Source organism: Dysidea avara, chromosome 5, assembly GCF_963678975.1.
Source record: "Dysidea avara chromosome 5, odDysAvar1.4, whole genome shotgun sequence".
Lineage (NCBI taxonomy): Eukaryota > Metazoa > Porifera > Demospongiae > Dictyoceratida > Dysideidae > Dysidea > Dysidea avara.
Genome location: NC_089276.1, coordinates 29,149,287 through 29,166,708, shown reverse-complemented (window position 1 = coordinate 29,166,708; position 17,422 = coordinate 29,149,287). Strand labels below are relative to the sequence as shown.

General features: G+C 39.0%; 1 protein-coding gene across 1 annotated transcript in view; it reads right to left on the bottom strand.

The window, feature by feature from the left end:
* Positions 1–511: 511 nt before the first annotated feature.
* LOC136255847 (histone-arginine methyltransferase CARM1-like) overlaps positions 512–17,422 on the bottom strand; it is a 20,897-nt gene continuing 3,986 nt past the window's right edge. The window contains exons 7-14 of the mRNA XM_066048734.1: positions 16,857–16,971; positions 14,195–14,367; positions 10,902–10,987; positions 10,757–10,846; positions 10,050–10,104; positions 9,921–10,003; positions 8,994–9,183; positions 512–725 (exon numbers count right to left, since the gene is read on the bottom strand). Of these exons, the coding sequence (XP_065904806.1) occupies positions 576–725; positions 8,994–9,183; positions 9,921–10,003; positions 10,050–10,104; positions 10,757–10,846; positions 10,902–10,987; positions 14,195–14,367; positions 16,857–16,971 (942 nt within the window). The 3' untranslated portion in view covers positions 512–575. The remainder of the gene's footprint in view (positions 726–8,993; positions 9,184–9,920; positions 10,004–10,049; positions 10,105–10,756; positions 10,847–10,901; positions 10,988–14,194; positions 14,368–16,856; positions 16,972–17,422) is intronic.

The following is a 17,422-nucleotide window of genomic DNA, read 5'->3' as shown; positions in this document are numbered from 1 at the left end:
TAAGTCTTGCTCACAGCTTCTCACAACATATGGCACTATTTAGAAGAATCCTTTAAAAGAGCTCTGCCTGTTCATATGTACGCAGCTCCAGGAATTTTGAGATAGCTGGTTTCCAAGGCAAGGCCTAGCTATGTACATAGCTAAAATTAGTAGGTATACTAGTTTGAGCACACCAATATAAAAGGTCCATAAGACAATTAATGAAAGTAAAAACCTCCAAGTTGAATTTGAGGGTGATTACAACAGTTTATCAAACCAATATACACTTGATTGATACATCCAACAGGGATATTGACAGTTGACAAATTCTGGACCTTTGTCAAGAAGCCTGTGCATGGCACTATTCATGTGACTCCAGAAAATATTTATTGTGTGTGTTATTGCCACTTATGTACATACCATTCTTAATAAAATATTTTCTTTATACCTAATAGAAAGTTTCAGGGTTTGTACAAGTCCTTCACACAATATGTACCCATCACTCTGCTGGTTACATGCAAACAAATATATATAAGGAAGAATGATTCAATATATTTCAATAAAAATGAAAGTGAGTATATAATTCACACATATATTCACTTTGGTGGTTCAGCCACACCCATTTGAGACACTGCCCCGCCCACCATCTGTTGTAATAAATTTGGATTCATGTTGCAGAGATTACAAGGTGCCGAAGGATTCTGATTGGTAGAATTTTGTAGGTGTGCCATCGAAGAAACAGACATCTGCAAAACAAATAGAAAAATGTACACATAAATGATGACCCCATAGCAAAAAAAAATTGACCAGGTTCATACATAGTAAATAAAATGTTTTGAGCAACTTAAAACGTATACACTGGTAGTAGCAATTCTATGATGTGTTCCAGCAATTATTGGGACAACTGTAATCAAACGGTACGGTTGTACCATTTAAGTAGGGATCCTGGTGAAAATTTTGCACGTTGCCCAAAATTCCGCCTTTAAAATCATCCTAGAGACATTTTACATGACACAAATCACCTTTATGGAATAGTACTAGTATATAAAACAGCATTAAATATAACAAAACACAGGTGGCTGGATATAGAATTTTAAAAATATTACCAAAACTTGAATTTTAGTCTCACTGCCTCACTGACCACAGTCGCAAGGTTAGAGGCTAAACGAAGCAGCGCACGGCCACCATTTTATGCCACAATAACAAACTCACCAGTGGGATGTGCCTTTTGGGGTTCCGACAAGTGTAGGCCCTCTGCGCCTTGTTTTTTCTTTTATCTTCAATCAGGCTGCTTGTCTTCTTCTTCATCCAACGAAACCATATGGAGGTGTTAATTTTCCGTATCAACACTTTCTTTCAGCAACATAATATGTGACCGTCTCAGCGAAAACCTGTCTAGTTCGCAGTGTATTGAGAAAATTGTAATTTAAAAATAATTTTTAAAATTACGTATGCTACAAGAAAAAATATGCAAGTTTTTATCGGGCCAGTACTTGAAGAAAGAAGACTCAAATAGAACTATACACCATCTTATATGCCTGCTCATGGAGAGTTCGAAAATCTTTGTTTTGTTTTTGTAGCTTCAACGGTATGGGTGTCACGTGCGTTTGTTTACGATGTGGTAAACATAAACAAGATCGTCATTGTTTCTTCTAACAAACCGCCTTCATACGCCTATGCGCAAGTGACTGCAAGGCTAAAACTATACCTTGGTTGATCTGCCAATCCATGGTGAACATTGTAAGCCAAATTCCAACTTTGTAGACTAATCCAAATGGAAGTTATGGTTGCGAATGCAAGAGCCTGTAGTTTATTTTTAGTATAGTCACTGTACAAACCAATTTCTGTATTCTTCTTACTTTCTAGCGCTGTAATTTCAAAACTACACACCACAGAAGGCTGAAACTTTGGTGATCCATTCCTCGGACATTGCAGATAATGGTGAGTGAATAAAAATGTTTTTTTTTTAATTGTGCGAACTAGACGGGTTTTTGCTGAGATATACAGATGCCACAAAATTATCTCAGAGCTGGATTTCAGAAGTGCTTCAGTCCTGGCGCTACCATAAGAGATATACTAGCTAGATATCTGCAAGTTCGCGATTGGGATCCCGTTTGCGATAGGTTCACAACCACACACATCAATTAAATATCTAGGTGGACTAATAGGGAAAGAGTACGGAGACCACGCCTCTTAACAATCTAGCTATTTTCTTAACAGTAAACAAGATCACTTCACAGTTATTGGTCTAGCTAGCTGCTCACCCCTTGGCTGACTCGAGATATACTCTAATACAACACTCATGTGTGATAGAACAGTTACAAGTTACATTGTTCTGATAGACATATTTGCATAAGAAAAAGAAGCAAGCACAATACAAAAACATTATTGCTCTAAAGGAGACACATGCCCCTCAGCAACAGCAAGGTCGACAGCTGGAGGCACACAGGGACACTTGGATCTAGAATGCAATCCCCTGATACACATTATTGAAGAGTGCAGCAAGGAGAACCCCAAACTACAGCGAAGCCTGCCCATAATCACAGAATATGGGGAACTCCACTTCTCACTGAGAAAATGGGCAAGATGTTTATAAGTGATGGTATCTGCCTTCCCATACCTACAGATGTCAAAAATACAAGTGGACTAATACAAGTTACATTGTAGCTAGCTGTACCACAACAAAAAAACAGAACAAACTAGTATTTCAAAAATTGTTAATTTAAAAATGAAGTAGGGATCTAGCTATACAACAAAAAGTAGTGAAACAAGAGATGAACAAGTACACAGAAAAATTTGGAGGGACCATAGCACATCGATAAAAAGTACTGAAACAAGCTGGGATATTAAATCACAGTAAAACAATAAGAAGTGTTATATCCCTACTGTGCTCAAGAAACCATTATGGAAATGCACAGTAGGGATATGATACTCTTATTGTTTTACTGTGATTGAATATTGTGCACTACTCCAATTTGTTTCAGTACTTTTTATCGATGTGCTATGGTCCCTACTCTAGTTGAAAATTCCAAATTTTCTGTGTACTTGTTTGTTAACTTTTTTGTAAATAATTATAATGACTGGTGAACCCACGCATACTGCATCTGAAATGGTGCCGCGCACCCCAATTATCGTCTGAAAAGTGAAGTATCCATTACGCTTCATTATCAGCTATGTTCAACGCGTTACGCAGCATTTCGAATCAAGAACTATTCGAACAGCACCCTTGTAATCCACGCATACCAAAAGAAAGAAATGGTGCCGTGCCCCCCAGTTATATCAATTACCGTCTGAAAAGTGAAGCATCCATTACGCTTCTTTGTCGGCTATGTTCAACCCATTACACAGCAGTACGAATCAAGAACTGTTTGAAAAGCACCTCCGCTATCAAAATAGCCACTATGAAAAATACAGACGACTTCCGTTATGAAGGGAAGCCATCACATGTTACCGCCAAATCAACACTTTTCGCTGTTAGCAAAGATGAATGGGACACAAAGGAGGACACTGGTAAGTCCATGAAGAATGCACTGTACATACTGCGGTATGCCAAAAGGCACCTGTTGGGAAGAAGCGACGTCGAACAGTGAAAAAACCAAGCTCGTAGCCTTAGACGTTATTGAGTTACGCTTGTCTGAAGGAATCAGTCAGTCAGTCAGTTACTCAGTCATCAGCAGAAAATTCTGTTAAATAAATATTCTTTAAAATTCCGTAGCAACTTGTTGAAAGTGTTTCGGGTCGATCTGAAAACTTAGTTTTACCTAAACAATACTGCCTCATCGTCGTCGGGAAAATTGAGGCTGGTTTTGGGTGATGTTATCCCGTGGGCCACGCCTACTCCTTTGTGGTCCCTACTATACAGTATTATCATACTGTATGATGATGGTGTTACAGCATAGCTCAGTGGGAAAGTCCCTACTTTGGCATATTAGTTATTATTATTATTTTGTTCAATGCCAAAGTAGGGACTTCCCACTAGAGATGCCACGACATAGAAATTTTTATGTCACATGTCATAGAGGTTTATGTCACGACATGTTATATGTCACGACATAAGCAATTTTTAAAGTTTCACAACTGAAGCTGTTACTTATGAAGCTGTATAGCTATTTTGATTCAAACATGTAAAAATATTAACTTAAACATCAGCAATATTAACTATGACATCAACAACCAACATTGCTCATACTTATTTGTCAATTTTTCTCATATTTATTGCATCAAATTTGATCAAAATGAATGGAAAAGTGTGCATTATTAGGAGATATTTATGTCACAACATAAAGAAGCCTATGTCATATGATATCATGGAGCTTTATGTCATGACTATTGTGGCATCCCTACTTCCCAGAGCTATGCTGCTTGTTTCACTACTTTTTGTTGCATAGCTAGATCCCTACTTCATTTTTGAATTAACAATTTTATAAAATACTAGTAGCAAGAGTTAATAATAAGAGAGGAGAGTGTCTAACACTGTATAGGCCTGTAATAGATGATTGCGCAGAAGTTAAACGGCTTCCTTTCCGTGTAACGTACAGGCTTCTAGTATTTGTTCATTTCCTTACCGCAATTAGTTTAGTCGCACCGTGATGAATCCTCGAGAATATTCGAAGACTGAACCAAAGACTGAGCTGTATGTACAGGGAACAGTGCTCCTTCAATTGAAGAATGCTCAAAGGTAGGGTAACATAGCGACGCAGTGAAAATTCGAAGTGATACTCTGCCTTTGGTTCAGTGTTTATTGGTTTCTCAGACACTCTCCCCCAGAGATATCTTCGAGGTTAACAGCCACGCTTCTTTATGCAACAGAGCGATGCTCTTCGTGGTGAACTTGAACATCGAATTGAACGCACGCCCTTGTGTCTGGGATAGCCTTTGTGGTTAAATGCGAAAATATACTAGCCAGTCTGTCGTTATGCGGAAAAGAAGCCATTTAACTTCTGCGCAATCATCTGTTACAGGACTATACGGCGTTAGACACTCTCCTCTCTATATTATTAACTCTTGCTAGTAGTGATACATAAATACAGTGGAACCTCCCTTACAGTCACCTGAGTTGGCTAGTAACCTTAGCATATTGGCCGTCCCCAATGATTATGTCAGAAATAGTTTGCATTAAAGTTACGGTCAACCGGAAATAGGTAAAATACCGCATGTTGTACTTTAGGTGATAACTCACCTTTTGCTAATAATTACACATCCTTACTTACTGGCCCATTACAGTCCATAGACTAGTCTAATAGGTTGGGAAATTTGAAGCTGCTATTGTTAATCGCTCAAGAGTTACAGTGTGGTTGTGATGGGCTTCGAAGCATTACTTTTTTTGCCAAGATGATTAGTGAAAACCAGCCAGCAGATACATGGGTAGGGACAGAAAGCCATTAAGAAAGGCTTACTTTAGCGATCAGAGTGCAGTACACAAAAACAGTTATGTAATGTTCAAAATTTCACACAAATCCTTCCAAAAAACACAATTAAGAGCACTTTTTGGGTATCTGTCCCTGCGCCCACTACTATTGAACTGTTCTAAGCCACAACATCTAGCCTACCTAGTAGTATACTGTAAAAAACTGACGTGAAGTAATAGTATACTGTAGTGAAATGCCAAAGAAACCACAAATAATTAGTGACATCATTCAAGTGCCACGCACTAACAAAACTGGCAGTTTATTGCAGATATAAGCACCCAACAAGCTTTGTTTCAGTAAGCTGATGTTTGCTAAAAGCCTAATACAGTGCTAACCTTGATATGCCTCGTAGACACGAAGAATTCGTCATACCATACTACAGGAAAGTGTTCTTGGGACTGCTAAAGCTGGCTGATATATGCATTATAGAGGTGACTGCTTAAGGTTACAGTCAAGTCGAAGCCCTTCAATCTAGGGAAGCCAAAGTATGCACCACAAAAATTTCATTAACTGTACCACATTGCGTAATGCACCATAAAATATAAAAACCACTACCAAATATATTAATAAGCTTTTATCAACTCATTTACACAACATTTACGCTACCCTAGTGGTAAATAGCACAAAAAAAATCTAGCCTTGGAGCATCGCCATTTAAATTTTATGGCACGTATTATGCAATGTTGTACAGTTAATGGAATTTTTGCGGTGCACACTTTGGCTTCCCTAGAATGAAGGGTTTCGACTTGACTGTACAGTGGAACCTCAATTATCCGAACACCGAAAAACCGAACTCTCAAACATCAAATCGACTGCTCAATTAGAGTGTTTTGTCAACAAGTGTATGCTTTATTAAAGTAGGTGAGTAAAGCTCTGTATATAAATGTATAGAAGTTCGATTTTACGTACTATTCAATTATATGAACACCATTCCCCCCCAATTAGTTTGGATAATCGAGGTTCCACTGTAACCTTAAGCAGTTACCTCTATAATGCATATATCAACCAGCTTTAGCAGTCCTAAAGAGCACTTCATAACACAGATGGTCTCTCACAAGCAGTGACTGTGAGTAAAAAGCTGCACTGGCTATAACACAAAGAATGGTTTTATACTTTGTATACCGTATTTGACCGGTTAATATCTGCGGCTCATATAATAGCGGCCCCCGGATAGTAGCCACTCCACAGCCTAGAATTATTATGATAAGAGCCACCCTCGGATAAGAGCCGTGGCTTGTATCTGAAATACTGATGGAAGTGTTGCCAAGACACGAGACATGTTTGAAGCAGAAACCGGGCAAAGGAATTGCAGGAAAAATAGCATTTTGGGAGAAGTTAAAATGAATGATAGCATTGAAGGATGATTAAACAAGGTCAGTCACTCGTGAATCTGTATAAATGCCATGGGCTACACACAAATCCATAGTAGCTGCCCTCAGATAGTAGCCATATTCACATAGTAGCAGCAGGGTTTGCCTTGCTAGTGGCCGTAGCTGTTAACTGGCAAAATACGGTAGATAAAGTTATAGGCACAGCCTCACCATGTGATTCTAATTAAAGCCCATCATGTGACCTGAAAAGGTTTGCGTATTTATCAGTTAACTATCTTATGGTCCAAAAATTAAAGGGTAAGTTCTACAGTATAAAACTGCTTTACGTGCTTTGTAGCTAGCCAGCCTGGTAGGAACCTGCCGATTTGGTTGACATAATATTGAGCATAATAGGTGCCTAAAAGCATTGAGCATAATGCTAGCATAATAGGCAGAATACTTGTGCCATACTATAAATCCTTGCTTGTCAAAATGAAAAAGATCGATATACTCTATTAGAACAGTCGGTAACTCTAATAGAACAATTGGGCAGTTGACTCTACTATAGTATGTTAATTTTTCTATCTGAAATGTATTTTGACAAGCAAAGATTAGTAGTCTATACTTCGGCCACTTATTATTTGTGACTGTCTCAGCAAAAACCCGACTTGTTTAAACAGCACAATTAAAAAAAAAATTTATTCACTCAGCAATTTCTGCAGTGTCCAAGGAATGGACCACCAAAGTTTCAGACTTCTGTGGTGTGTAGTTTTGGAATTATAGCGCTAGACAGTAGGAAGGGCAAGATAATCGATTTTTACAGCGACTATACTGAAAATAAACTACAGGCGCTTACATTCGCAGCCATAACTTCTGTTTGGATTAGTCTACGATGTTGCAATTTGGCTTAAAACGTTCACCATGGATCAGCACATCAGCCAAGGTATAGTGTCAGCCCTGTAGATACTTGCGCATATGGATATGAAGGCGGTTTGGTAGAAGAAACGATGAGAATCTTGTTTACGTTTACCGTATCGTAAACAAATGCACGTGACACGCATACCGTTGGAGCTAGAGAAATGAAACAAAGATTTTCGAACTCTCCATTAACAGGTGAATAAAATGGTATATAGTTTTAATCGATTTGAGTCTTCCTTCTTTGAGTACTGGCCCGATAAAAACTTGCATAGTTTTTTATGTAGCATGCGTAATTTTATGAATTATTTTTAAATTTCAATTTTCTCAATACGCATGCTTGTGCGAACAAGTCGGGTTATTGCTGAGACGGTCACATTTACCCATAAAGCTCACATTTATTAGCAAAACATAGGAACTGAGGCATAAATGTTGAGCATAATATGCAATTTTTTTTAGCACATAGCTAATAGGTAAAATAAAAAGCATAATCCGCATGTCCCTACAGCCTGGTCAACTCAGTCAGCTGATAATGTCTATAGTATTTAGCTATAGCTTCTGGTCCTCGTTGGTTTCCCTTACTGCTATGTTCATACCTGTTATGTAAGCAGTATACAAAAGTGTAGCTAAGTGCGTGCATGTGTAACTAAACCTGAGTATATAAATCATTGGAACCTTTGTATCAAGGTCAAACTTTGGTGCGTAGCCTATAACTGCTTTATGGAGAATATTGAGTTAGGCAGCCACCTCTCTATAAAGGTCAAACACTTTAGACAGGTTCTACTGTATACTTTCTGGTGGTCCTAGACTCCTAGCATGTCCCAATTTTAGGTGCCCACAAGCACCCTGAAAAATAGGGTCTGGTCTGTCTAGAATCAAGGACTTGTGCCACTGTTACCGAAAACTGGTGCATCCAATCAAATCGCAGTATTGCCAATTAAATGCATTGTGGCTGCACGACGTGAGTAAATACTGGGACAAAGGTCACAAAACAAAAGTTGCGTGGGTTCTTTTTGTGTCAGGGTGAATAAAAATCAGGGACGATTTTCCATTTAACATTCTTGTGTAATAGACACCTTCCCTCGGAAAGTAGAAATATCGCCTCCACAGACTAAACATCAACCGCCCATAGAAAGTAACCGATTGAAATCCCTAAAGCATCACTGTCGTGATTGGATTCTTTGCTATTCATGATCTCTTACTGTGATTGTTAACATGAGCCGCAGTGTAATTACGCATTCCTAAGCACAAGTCCTGAATGCTAGACAGACCAGACCCTACTTTTCGGGGCGCTTATAAGCACCTAAAATAGGGTCGGCAGTGCCAGACTAGTCCTAACTTAAATATTGAAATACAAAGATACGTCGATAGATTAGTGTACCTTATTGTTCTGGAAGGTTTGAGCATTCCAAAGTTGTTCTGTTTGGCTCTCATGGTGTGTGCCAGGAGGAGGTGGGGCAGCTATGCCAGTGTAGCGGAAGTATGGATTCTTGAGATCCAACACATTGGAACTGTTTCTCTTGTTAAGACCATCTCCAACACTTATTTGCATGTTGACATCATAACTCTGTCTGTAGGGGGACGACATGTGGGAGAGATACCACAAGCACAATTTAATACAGATCACAGAATATCATAAACTATAGAAGTTTCATTGAAAAGTGTTTACCGTGCTGAGTTAAAATGCATGGGTCGTATTTAAGTCTGTATTCACAATATTGTCAATGCTAAGAAAATTCACTCAATTAATGCAATAATCCTTTGCTTGTGATAACCGGTACCTAAATACTGCATTATCACGTAAATGTTCAAACTGTGAAATAAACAAGCAATCGTAGTAACACAAGGCATGTGAATGAGTCCTCACAAATAAGATAAACACCATTGATGTGTGCATGGATAGCAGCAGTTAAGTATTATTGACTTACGTATGTACAATATGGTAACACCACTGCAGATGGAGTATAGAGTTATTACAAGTGTACGAACAAACAGGTCTACATATTATTTTCATTTAAAGTAAGCAAGACTAACACAGTAGCACCTCAAAATTTTCAAAAAATGAAAAATTAAAATGATTTACAGATAAAATAGCACCTCAAAATGTATTCCACACATCAAAATTAGTGTAACAACTTTGGTAAATTACAAGAAAAAAAAGGAAGGGGTTAACACAAAATAATAATAAAGCCTAAATAAGTGTGCACATCCCTTAAAATTAGTCATTTAATTGGTAGACAATCAACAAGGGATCAAGTGCAGTCATCATCAAAGCCATTAAGTTAGTTATGTGTAGTATATTCCATACCTCTCATTAGCATTCAATAAGACAGTGCCTGTCAAGCGTTCTCCCACATACACCAGTAGTGGGGTCTGTAACAGACAGCGTACCTATTGGGGGGAGGGGGTAATGATGACACACTGCTGTTACACACACCTGGTACCAATGAGTCAGCGGCTGATGAGGAGCAGTAGACAACCACACCGCAGCACTACAAGAGTATGACAATGATAAACAATTGATAAGTTTGGCTTTACAAAATGTGACCTGCTGAGTGAAAACCCGACTTGTTTACATAATTCTGTTTTTAGTATAAATGCCATTGAAATACATTGGGTAAAAGGCGTGTGCTACAAAATAATTTTATGCACGCTTTAATTGCTCCAGTAAACCATGAAGGGAGACACAAATTGAGGTCTCTAATACACTACTACTGGATTCACCTCTTCATGGATACCATTGCTTCATTTCTCTACCATGAAGTAAATGTGAGTTATGTGTGTTTGTTTATGTTGCGGTAAAATGTGACTTAATTGTTGCTTGAACAGCCTTCTTGCTTAATGGCATGGGTGTATTTAGGCCAAAAACTATATCTTGATGAATGAATGCCCCATGAATAGAATGACACAAGTCCCAACTCTATAGCCCTTGCACTTGAGACTCATAATCGATTAAACAAGCGCCTGTAGTTTTTTTTCCCGTATAGGCACTGTACAAATTGATTGTTTTGCTCTTCTAGCTGTCCACTGCTATAACTCTGCAGCTCATTGGCTTTTCCCTCTAGACAACAAAAGTCATAAAACAAAGTTCGAGGAAAATGTAAACAAGTCAGGTTTTTGCTCAGCGGATCACAAATAACATACTTTGTCCCCAAAAATCCAATTTCAAACCAAAATGCTAACCCATGAAGAATACCACTTGTCTGTAGCTCAAAATCCAGAGGAATTACTATCCTACACAAATGATTTGAGATCAGATGACGTCAAAAAAATTGTAATGAAGATTTACTTGTACATGTCCGACTCATGTGCTGTCATAAAGTTAGTGGAGAACTTGAATGGCCTTGCCATCAAGATACGCACGTCAAATGTGTCCTAAGAAAAAAAAAAGATGGCAAATGTCTTGGAGTAACAAATGTACAAATAGGACTATTGGATACATTATGGTGAACAATGTGTTTGTGAGTATCACAATACAACACTGCATCTACAACCTGTACCAAATGCCAATATACAGAATATTGTAAAGTGAAACCTCACTTAGTGGCCACCTCATTAATAAGGCCACCTTACTATAGTGGCCAGGTCCAGAAAGTCCAGATGTATCTTCCACACTATTCCATTGACTTAATTTTCATTAATAGGGCCACCTCATTAATAAGGCTAGTGGCCACATACTGCAGGACCAAACTGGTAAAACTAACACAATATTCCCTTAATAAAGGGGCCTGTGTGTTTGCCCTTATGTGTATGTGTGTGCATGTGTGTGTGTGTGTGTGTGAAGTGTATTGTGTGTGTGCATGTATGCATGCACGTGCGCATGTGTGTTGTGTAAATTTATCACTGATGGTTTTTTTTTAGAGATCTATGCATTTTACATATCATTAAATTACTATTCAGTACAGTAGTGTACCACAATGCTGTCCCAGTGGCACTATATGTAATAAATACAGTGATACCTTCATTATCCAAACACCAGATGAGTGTTCAGATAAGAGAAATCAGATAAACCAGATCACAGTTCAACTACTTTAATAGAACATACACCAAGTGACAATAGAATAGTCACTTCTGTCTTTCAGATAATCGAGGTCCTACTATAGTATAGTTGTACCCAGTCACAATGGTCCCTCCATTATTGGGCTCTGAGTGCATTCTGATACATGTAATTGAAAATTTCAGATATTTGAAGCCCAATTGTTTATATAGAGAGCCCTCTTCAACTAATCTAAATTATCTAATACAATGTACACCTTAGACAAAATACTCTAATAGAACAGTCATTTGTACTGTTCAGATAGCAGAATGTTTTGGTTAATTGATGGCTGTATAATAGAGGAACCGCTGTGTTATGTTACTAACCTACTTGGTGGACCTTCCAATACTCATTAAATTGACCTTGTATCAGGGTATTTGATAAGGAAATGTGGCACTCCGTTGGCCCAGTGTGAACACAAAATGGCCCACACACCTCATGGCTTCTGCTCCAATTTTCTCAGCACTAGTTCAGCTTTGTGACTAATACACATCAAAGTTAAGCTGACTGACCCAGTGATATACTACTGGTGGAGCAGTAGATGTCTGGGTTGGGATGGTTTGGCTCAGAGTTGAAACACCCTGCTTTGTATATACTCTAGAGCATTCACTAACTGTTGTATGACAGTGAAACCTCGTTAATAGGGCCACCTTTGGGACCCACAATAAGTGGCCCTATTAGTGAGGTGGCCTTATTACAGGTTTTTGCAATTGAATTCGTCGCCTTTGCAATTGAATTCGTCCCATTTGCAATTGAGTTCATTGGTATTGCAATTGAATTCGTCCTGTTTGCAATTGAATTCATCGGTTTTGCAGTTGAATTAGTCGGTTTTGCAATAGAATTCGTCGCGTTTGCATTACAATTCATCATAAACAAAACGGCTCCAAGAAACCAACCCGTTCATTAAGAGATGAACTATTTATGCCTTGGAGAGTTACACTTGAGACACTAGAAGGTAATTGAAGCTGGTAGTATGCAAAGCTGATAGCTGTCTGACAAGTTAATTAGCTTGCTCGGGAATGGTTTGGAATGTTGCTGGAGAGGCTGTAGAGGAAGAATTATTGCCTTATAAAGAGTTGTTTACTACTGTTGTACTTGAACAAGTTCTTGTAGCAGCTGCTACATTATGTTTTCGTGTTTGCTCCAGCTGCCATTCTTGTTACGGACGAATTTAACTGCAAAAGCGACGAATTCAATTGCAAAACAGACAAATTCAATTGCAGGGACGAATTCAATTGCAAAAACAACGAATTCAATTGCAATCAGGACGAATTCAATTGCAAAACCGACAAATTCAATTGCAAACGGGACGAATTCAATTGCAAAAGCGACGAACTCAATTGCAAACGGGACGAATTCAATTGCAAAGTCGCCGAATTCAATTGCAAAAACCTGTAATGAAAACCTTGTTAATCTAGCCATAAAGAAAGTGGCAAGGTTTTCAACAAATCAACACCTGGCTGTAGGTATATGTTAAAGCATAGCCACGAGTATTATATGAAAATAAAGTACAAGGCGCACGGCCGAGTACTTTATTTTTCATATAGCACGAGCAAGGCTATGCTTTAAATGATTTATGGAACTTTCTAGTCGTGTAGCTTCACCATACACTAGGACTCATAATTAACAAGCGTTGCACGAACTATTAGCAGCCTGAACGCACACAAACTAGTTTAACAAAGTAACTCACACGTATTTCACCATAGTTTGGCATAGTAGACGTTCATTGCGTCTTTTGGCAGGTTTTGCTCGCAACCCATAATCGATTCTATTGTGAGTCACATGGTGAAGTATTTCCGTGATATCTCCAGGACTTGTCCGTTTACATTAACAAACGTAACAGCAACGTTACCTTCTCCCACCCATCATCGAAGCATTTAGGTATGTCTATAAAAACAATCCAGTGGTAGAACTCGTATTGGCTGGGGTGATTGATCACTCAGCGCGGCAAGGCTATCAGCCTTCACCGGTTTGGGTGATTAGTCGTACTGGCGCGAGCCCTGTAGGCTATTAGCCTACACTAAGGCACGTGGGCAACTGTGCTTTATTGCCCACAAAGAGTGCTTTATTGCACCGCAAAGAGTGCTTTATTGAACGAATAAAGCACTCTTTGCGGTGCAATAAAGCACTCTTTGTGGTCGATGAAGCAGTTGGCCGGCTGAGAGTGTACTTTATGAAATTTAAAGTACACTTTTCTTTTGATCTCGCCCACGCAAGTTCTATAATTGCTGTTAATGCTATATTCGTATACTACAGGTTTCATCATAATGCACAGATAGGATTATTCATTACTTGAGGCATAATGGCTGCTAAAAGCATGAAGCACATTGCTAAAACTATTGGCATAGCTTTTAGAGCAGCAGTGATACGTTGACTGTCCACACGCATGCACACACATACACATAAGGGCACATGCACACACACACAATACACATCACACATGCATGCACACACCTACACATAAAGGCACATGCATGCACACACACGCACGCACGCACGCACGCACGCACGCACGCACGCACGCACGCACGCACACCAACACATACCACAACTGGTTGTGAGAAATACTCTTGCACCGATGCATTCTTCAGTGCGCTCAAGTCCAGGGAGTAGAAGGCTTTTTGTTGCCAAAACTGTGACTTGCTCATTTGTTCCATAAACAACATCTCATCAGAAAATGGTGCCACATACAAGTCACCCTGTGTTGGCATCATGTGACCTAATTGAATGGCAATACAGGTAATGTGGTAATCAGTACATTGTCAATACAACACACCGAATCTCTCTTTAAAAAGACACAGTGAATTAAAAATACTTATTAACAAGGTCACAAAGCACACCTTAACTAGGGATATGGCCACTATTATGATGCAGTCTTATTAAAGAGATGACCACCAAAGTATGGTGTGTAAGTAACAGAACAGTTATGCATTTATGGCAGAGTAACTATGGCAAACGCAACTGTCGCAAAGAAGAATGGATAACAATTCACGAACAAATCTTTGCAACAGGTGAGAGTTGAAGAACAAATTAATGCACTCTACATTTACAATATGTAATAGTGTCTGCTATCATGTGACAAAACAGGTATGTGCATACTAGTGGTGTGCGATATAGGATATTTTCCTATCACGATTATTACACACAACATATCACGATACGATATATATCACAATATACAACTCATCACTCAGCTAGTGTATTTACACTGATGACACTTGTAGCACTGATGTACTAGAAGTACAATACAACATGGTACATGACTAGCATACAACATTGCAAGCTCTTTTATCAAAAAAGTACAGTGTACAATGACATCTTGGGTACATTTTTCTCTGATTATAGCTAAAATTTATTCCTAGGCTTATATCACGATGTAAAGATTCTATAATTTATCCCGATATATTGATATATATCACCAAGAGTATATAATAGAAACCAAGAGCGTTGAACGGTGTATTAGCCCGTGATTAATCATTGCGTAAAGTAACACAGATATTTCAGTAATTGTTTGTTTACGTGAAATGGTAATTTGAAATGCGTACGTGGCAACGGGTCTTTTTCACCAGTTTTCCGTGTTATTCAGCCAAGTATTCAACAGTTATTGTACAAAGAAAGTGTAGTAAGGACCCAAGATAACTCCAGCTCGCTAAAATAACGATTGCACAAACAAGCGTGTTGCCACACCTTTAGGGTCCGCTTGGCAGTGCCAGAACTTTAACATTAGCTAATTCCCTTTAACGTTATCATGTTTTCGCTTGGTTTAGTGGCCGAATTGGGCTAAACACAGCAACCCTTAATGGCAATGAAAACGAACAATTACTGAAAATATCCGTATTACTTTACGCAATGATTAATCACAGGGTAATACACCCGTTCAATACTCTTGGTTTCTATTGTATACTCTTGATATCACATATCGCAAATCACTAATGCATACGTACATCCACAAGCATCCATTACTTTTCCTATAGTATGTACAAGTTGAACTGGATTCTGAAAACAGCTAAAAATGAAGTGTATTTTTTTCTCAAGAGAACAGGACAACAGCCATGGATGATGGGTATAATAGCCAGTTTCACCGTTTCCCATTATGGGTGTCTGGGCTCAGAGGCTATTGACACTTTTACATGTGAATAAATTACCTGGTGGACATGAAAAAGTCTTGGGTACACTGATTGTACCCCAGTGGCCTTCAGTCCCATTTCGGTCCATGTTGTTTCCTAACAGAACTCACCCAGCAAGTTTCGTATTAGAAATACAGGAGCTCCCTAGATTGGAATACTTGTTCATCCCAGGCCACTCAGGGTACATGTTACTTAAGGGAATCATAAATAAAATGGTATGTGCTTAAGCTTCCAAACACCAAACTAAAATATACATAGTTAAGAAAGAACAGTCAGAGTCTAGTAGTATGTACAACCCAGTGATGACCCCAGTATAGGTACCTAAGCTACACTGTATGTCCTAAAGGTGAAAGATATTTATGACATACATGTAGGAGTCTAAAGGACTATTATCTATGACCTAAGGATGGTCACAGTCTAGGATACCAGCACAGTAGGAGGTACATGGGATGGTCTTGTGGAGGCCCTTTTCAAGTGGACCACGCAGGAGTGAAGACAGCTGCAAAGGTAGATAAGTGGGCAAGGTTGGACCATCATGGAAGGGAACTAGCTGGTGCACCAGGTTCTTTTACTTGGTGGTTTGGTCGTCCAAGGGGTATGGGAAACAGTGAAAGACCAAAACTCTGGGAGTGGGCAAAGAAGCTCCCATACACCGTCCACCACAATAGAGCAGACTCTACAGTAAAGAAATACTTCCCTGCATACAAGTGGTGGAAGAACTGAGCTAAACAGATGGATGAATAGAGGATTTATTGGAGCATGCAGAGGTGTATATTTTCTGTCACCAAGCAGCTTGGCTTATATGTATGTTTTGTGACACAACACTATCTTTGTCACCCTAGGGTTGTTAACATTTGACCAATAGTAGCCCACACTTGGCAGTACACAACCCAATGTTAGAGTGTTGCAAGGGTAATGGTATGAAGAGGAAGGTGTATTTTCTGTCGGTTGAATGTAATGAATTAGACCACACACACACACGCACGTACGCACAAAGCAAAGCAATACACACACACAGCAACACACACAGAGACAGCAACACACACACACAGACAGCAACACACACACACTAAAATCCTACCTCCAGGTTTAAGCCACTTCTTTGCATGTAGGTAGGTCTCCAACATTCTCTCATTGTACAACATGTAGCCGAATGGTTCAGATACCAAAATGTCCACCTTCTCAGGAAGCATCACCTAACACATCCGCCAAATCAAACTTGTCGTGATTCTTATCACACCAACAGAAGAGCTACACAGCACTAAGGACTTCCCTTACCTCGATTGAATCAAACTACCCTAACTTGACGTTAAGCTCTGCCTTCATCAACAACTCTTTGGCCCAACTCTACACACAACCATTAACAACCCCCCAATTATCCAGCAGAAAACTTTACAACAATTATCACTTATGTAAAACAACTGGTATCCCCTCATATATGTACAGTAAATTAGATACATACAATGTAGAGAGGTGAGCTAAGGTTATTCTTTTTAAACAGTTGACAAGTACGCAAAAGAAGCTGTAGAGCTTTTCTTTTGGGATTATGAACAAGAAAGTATAATGACTATCGAAGTGTCCATCCTATACTTCAGACAACACTTGTTGAGGGGTCTTCACTTTGCTACTTCAGTGGAATATCAGTTA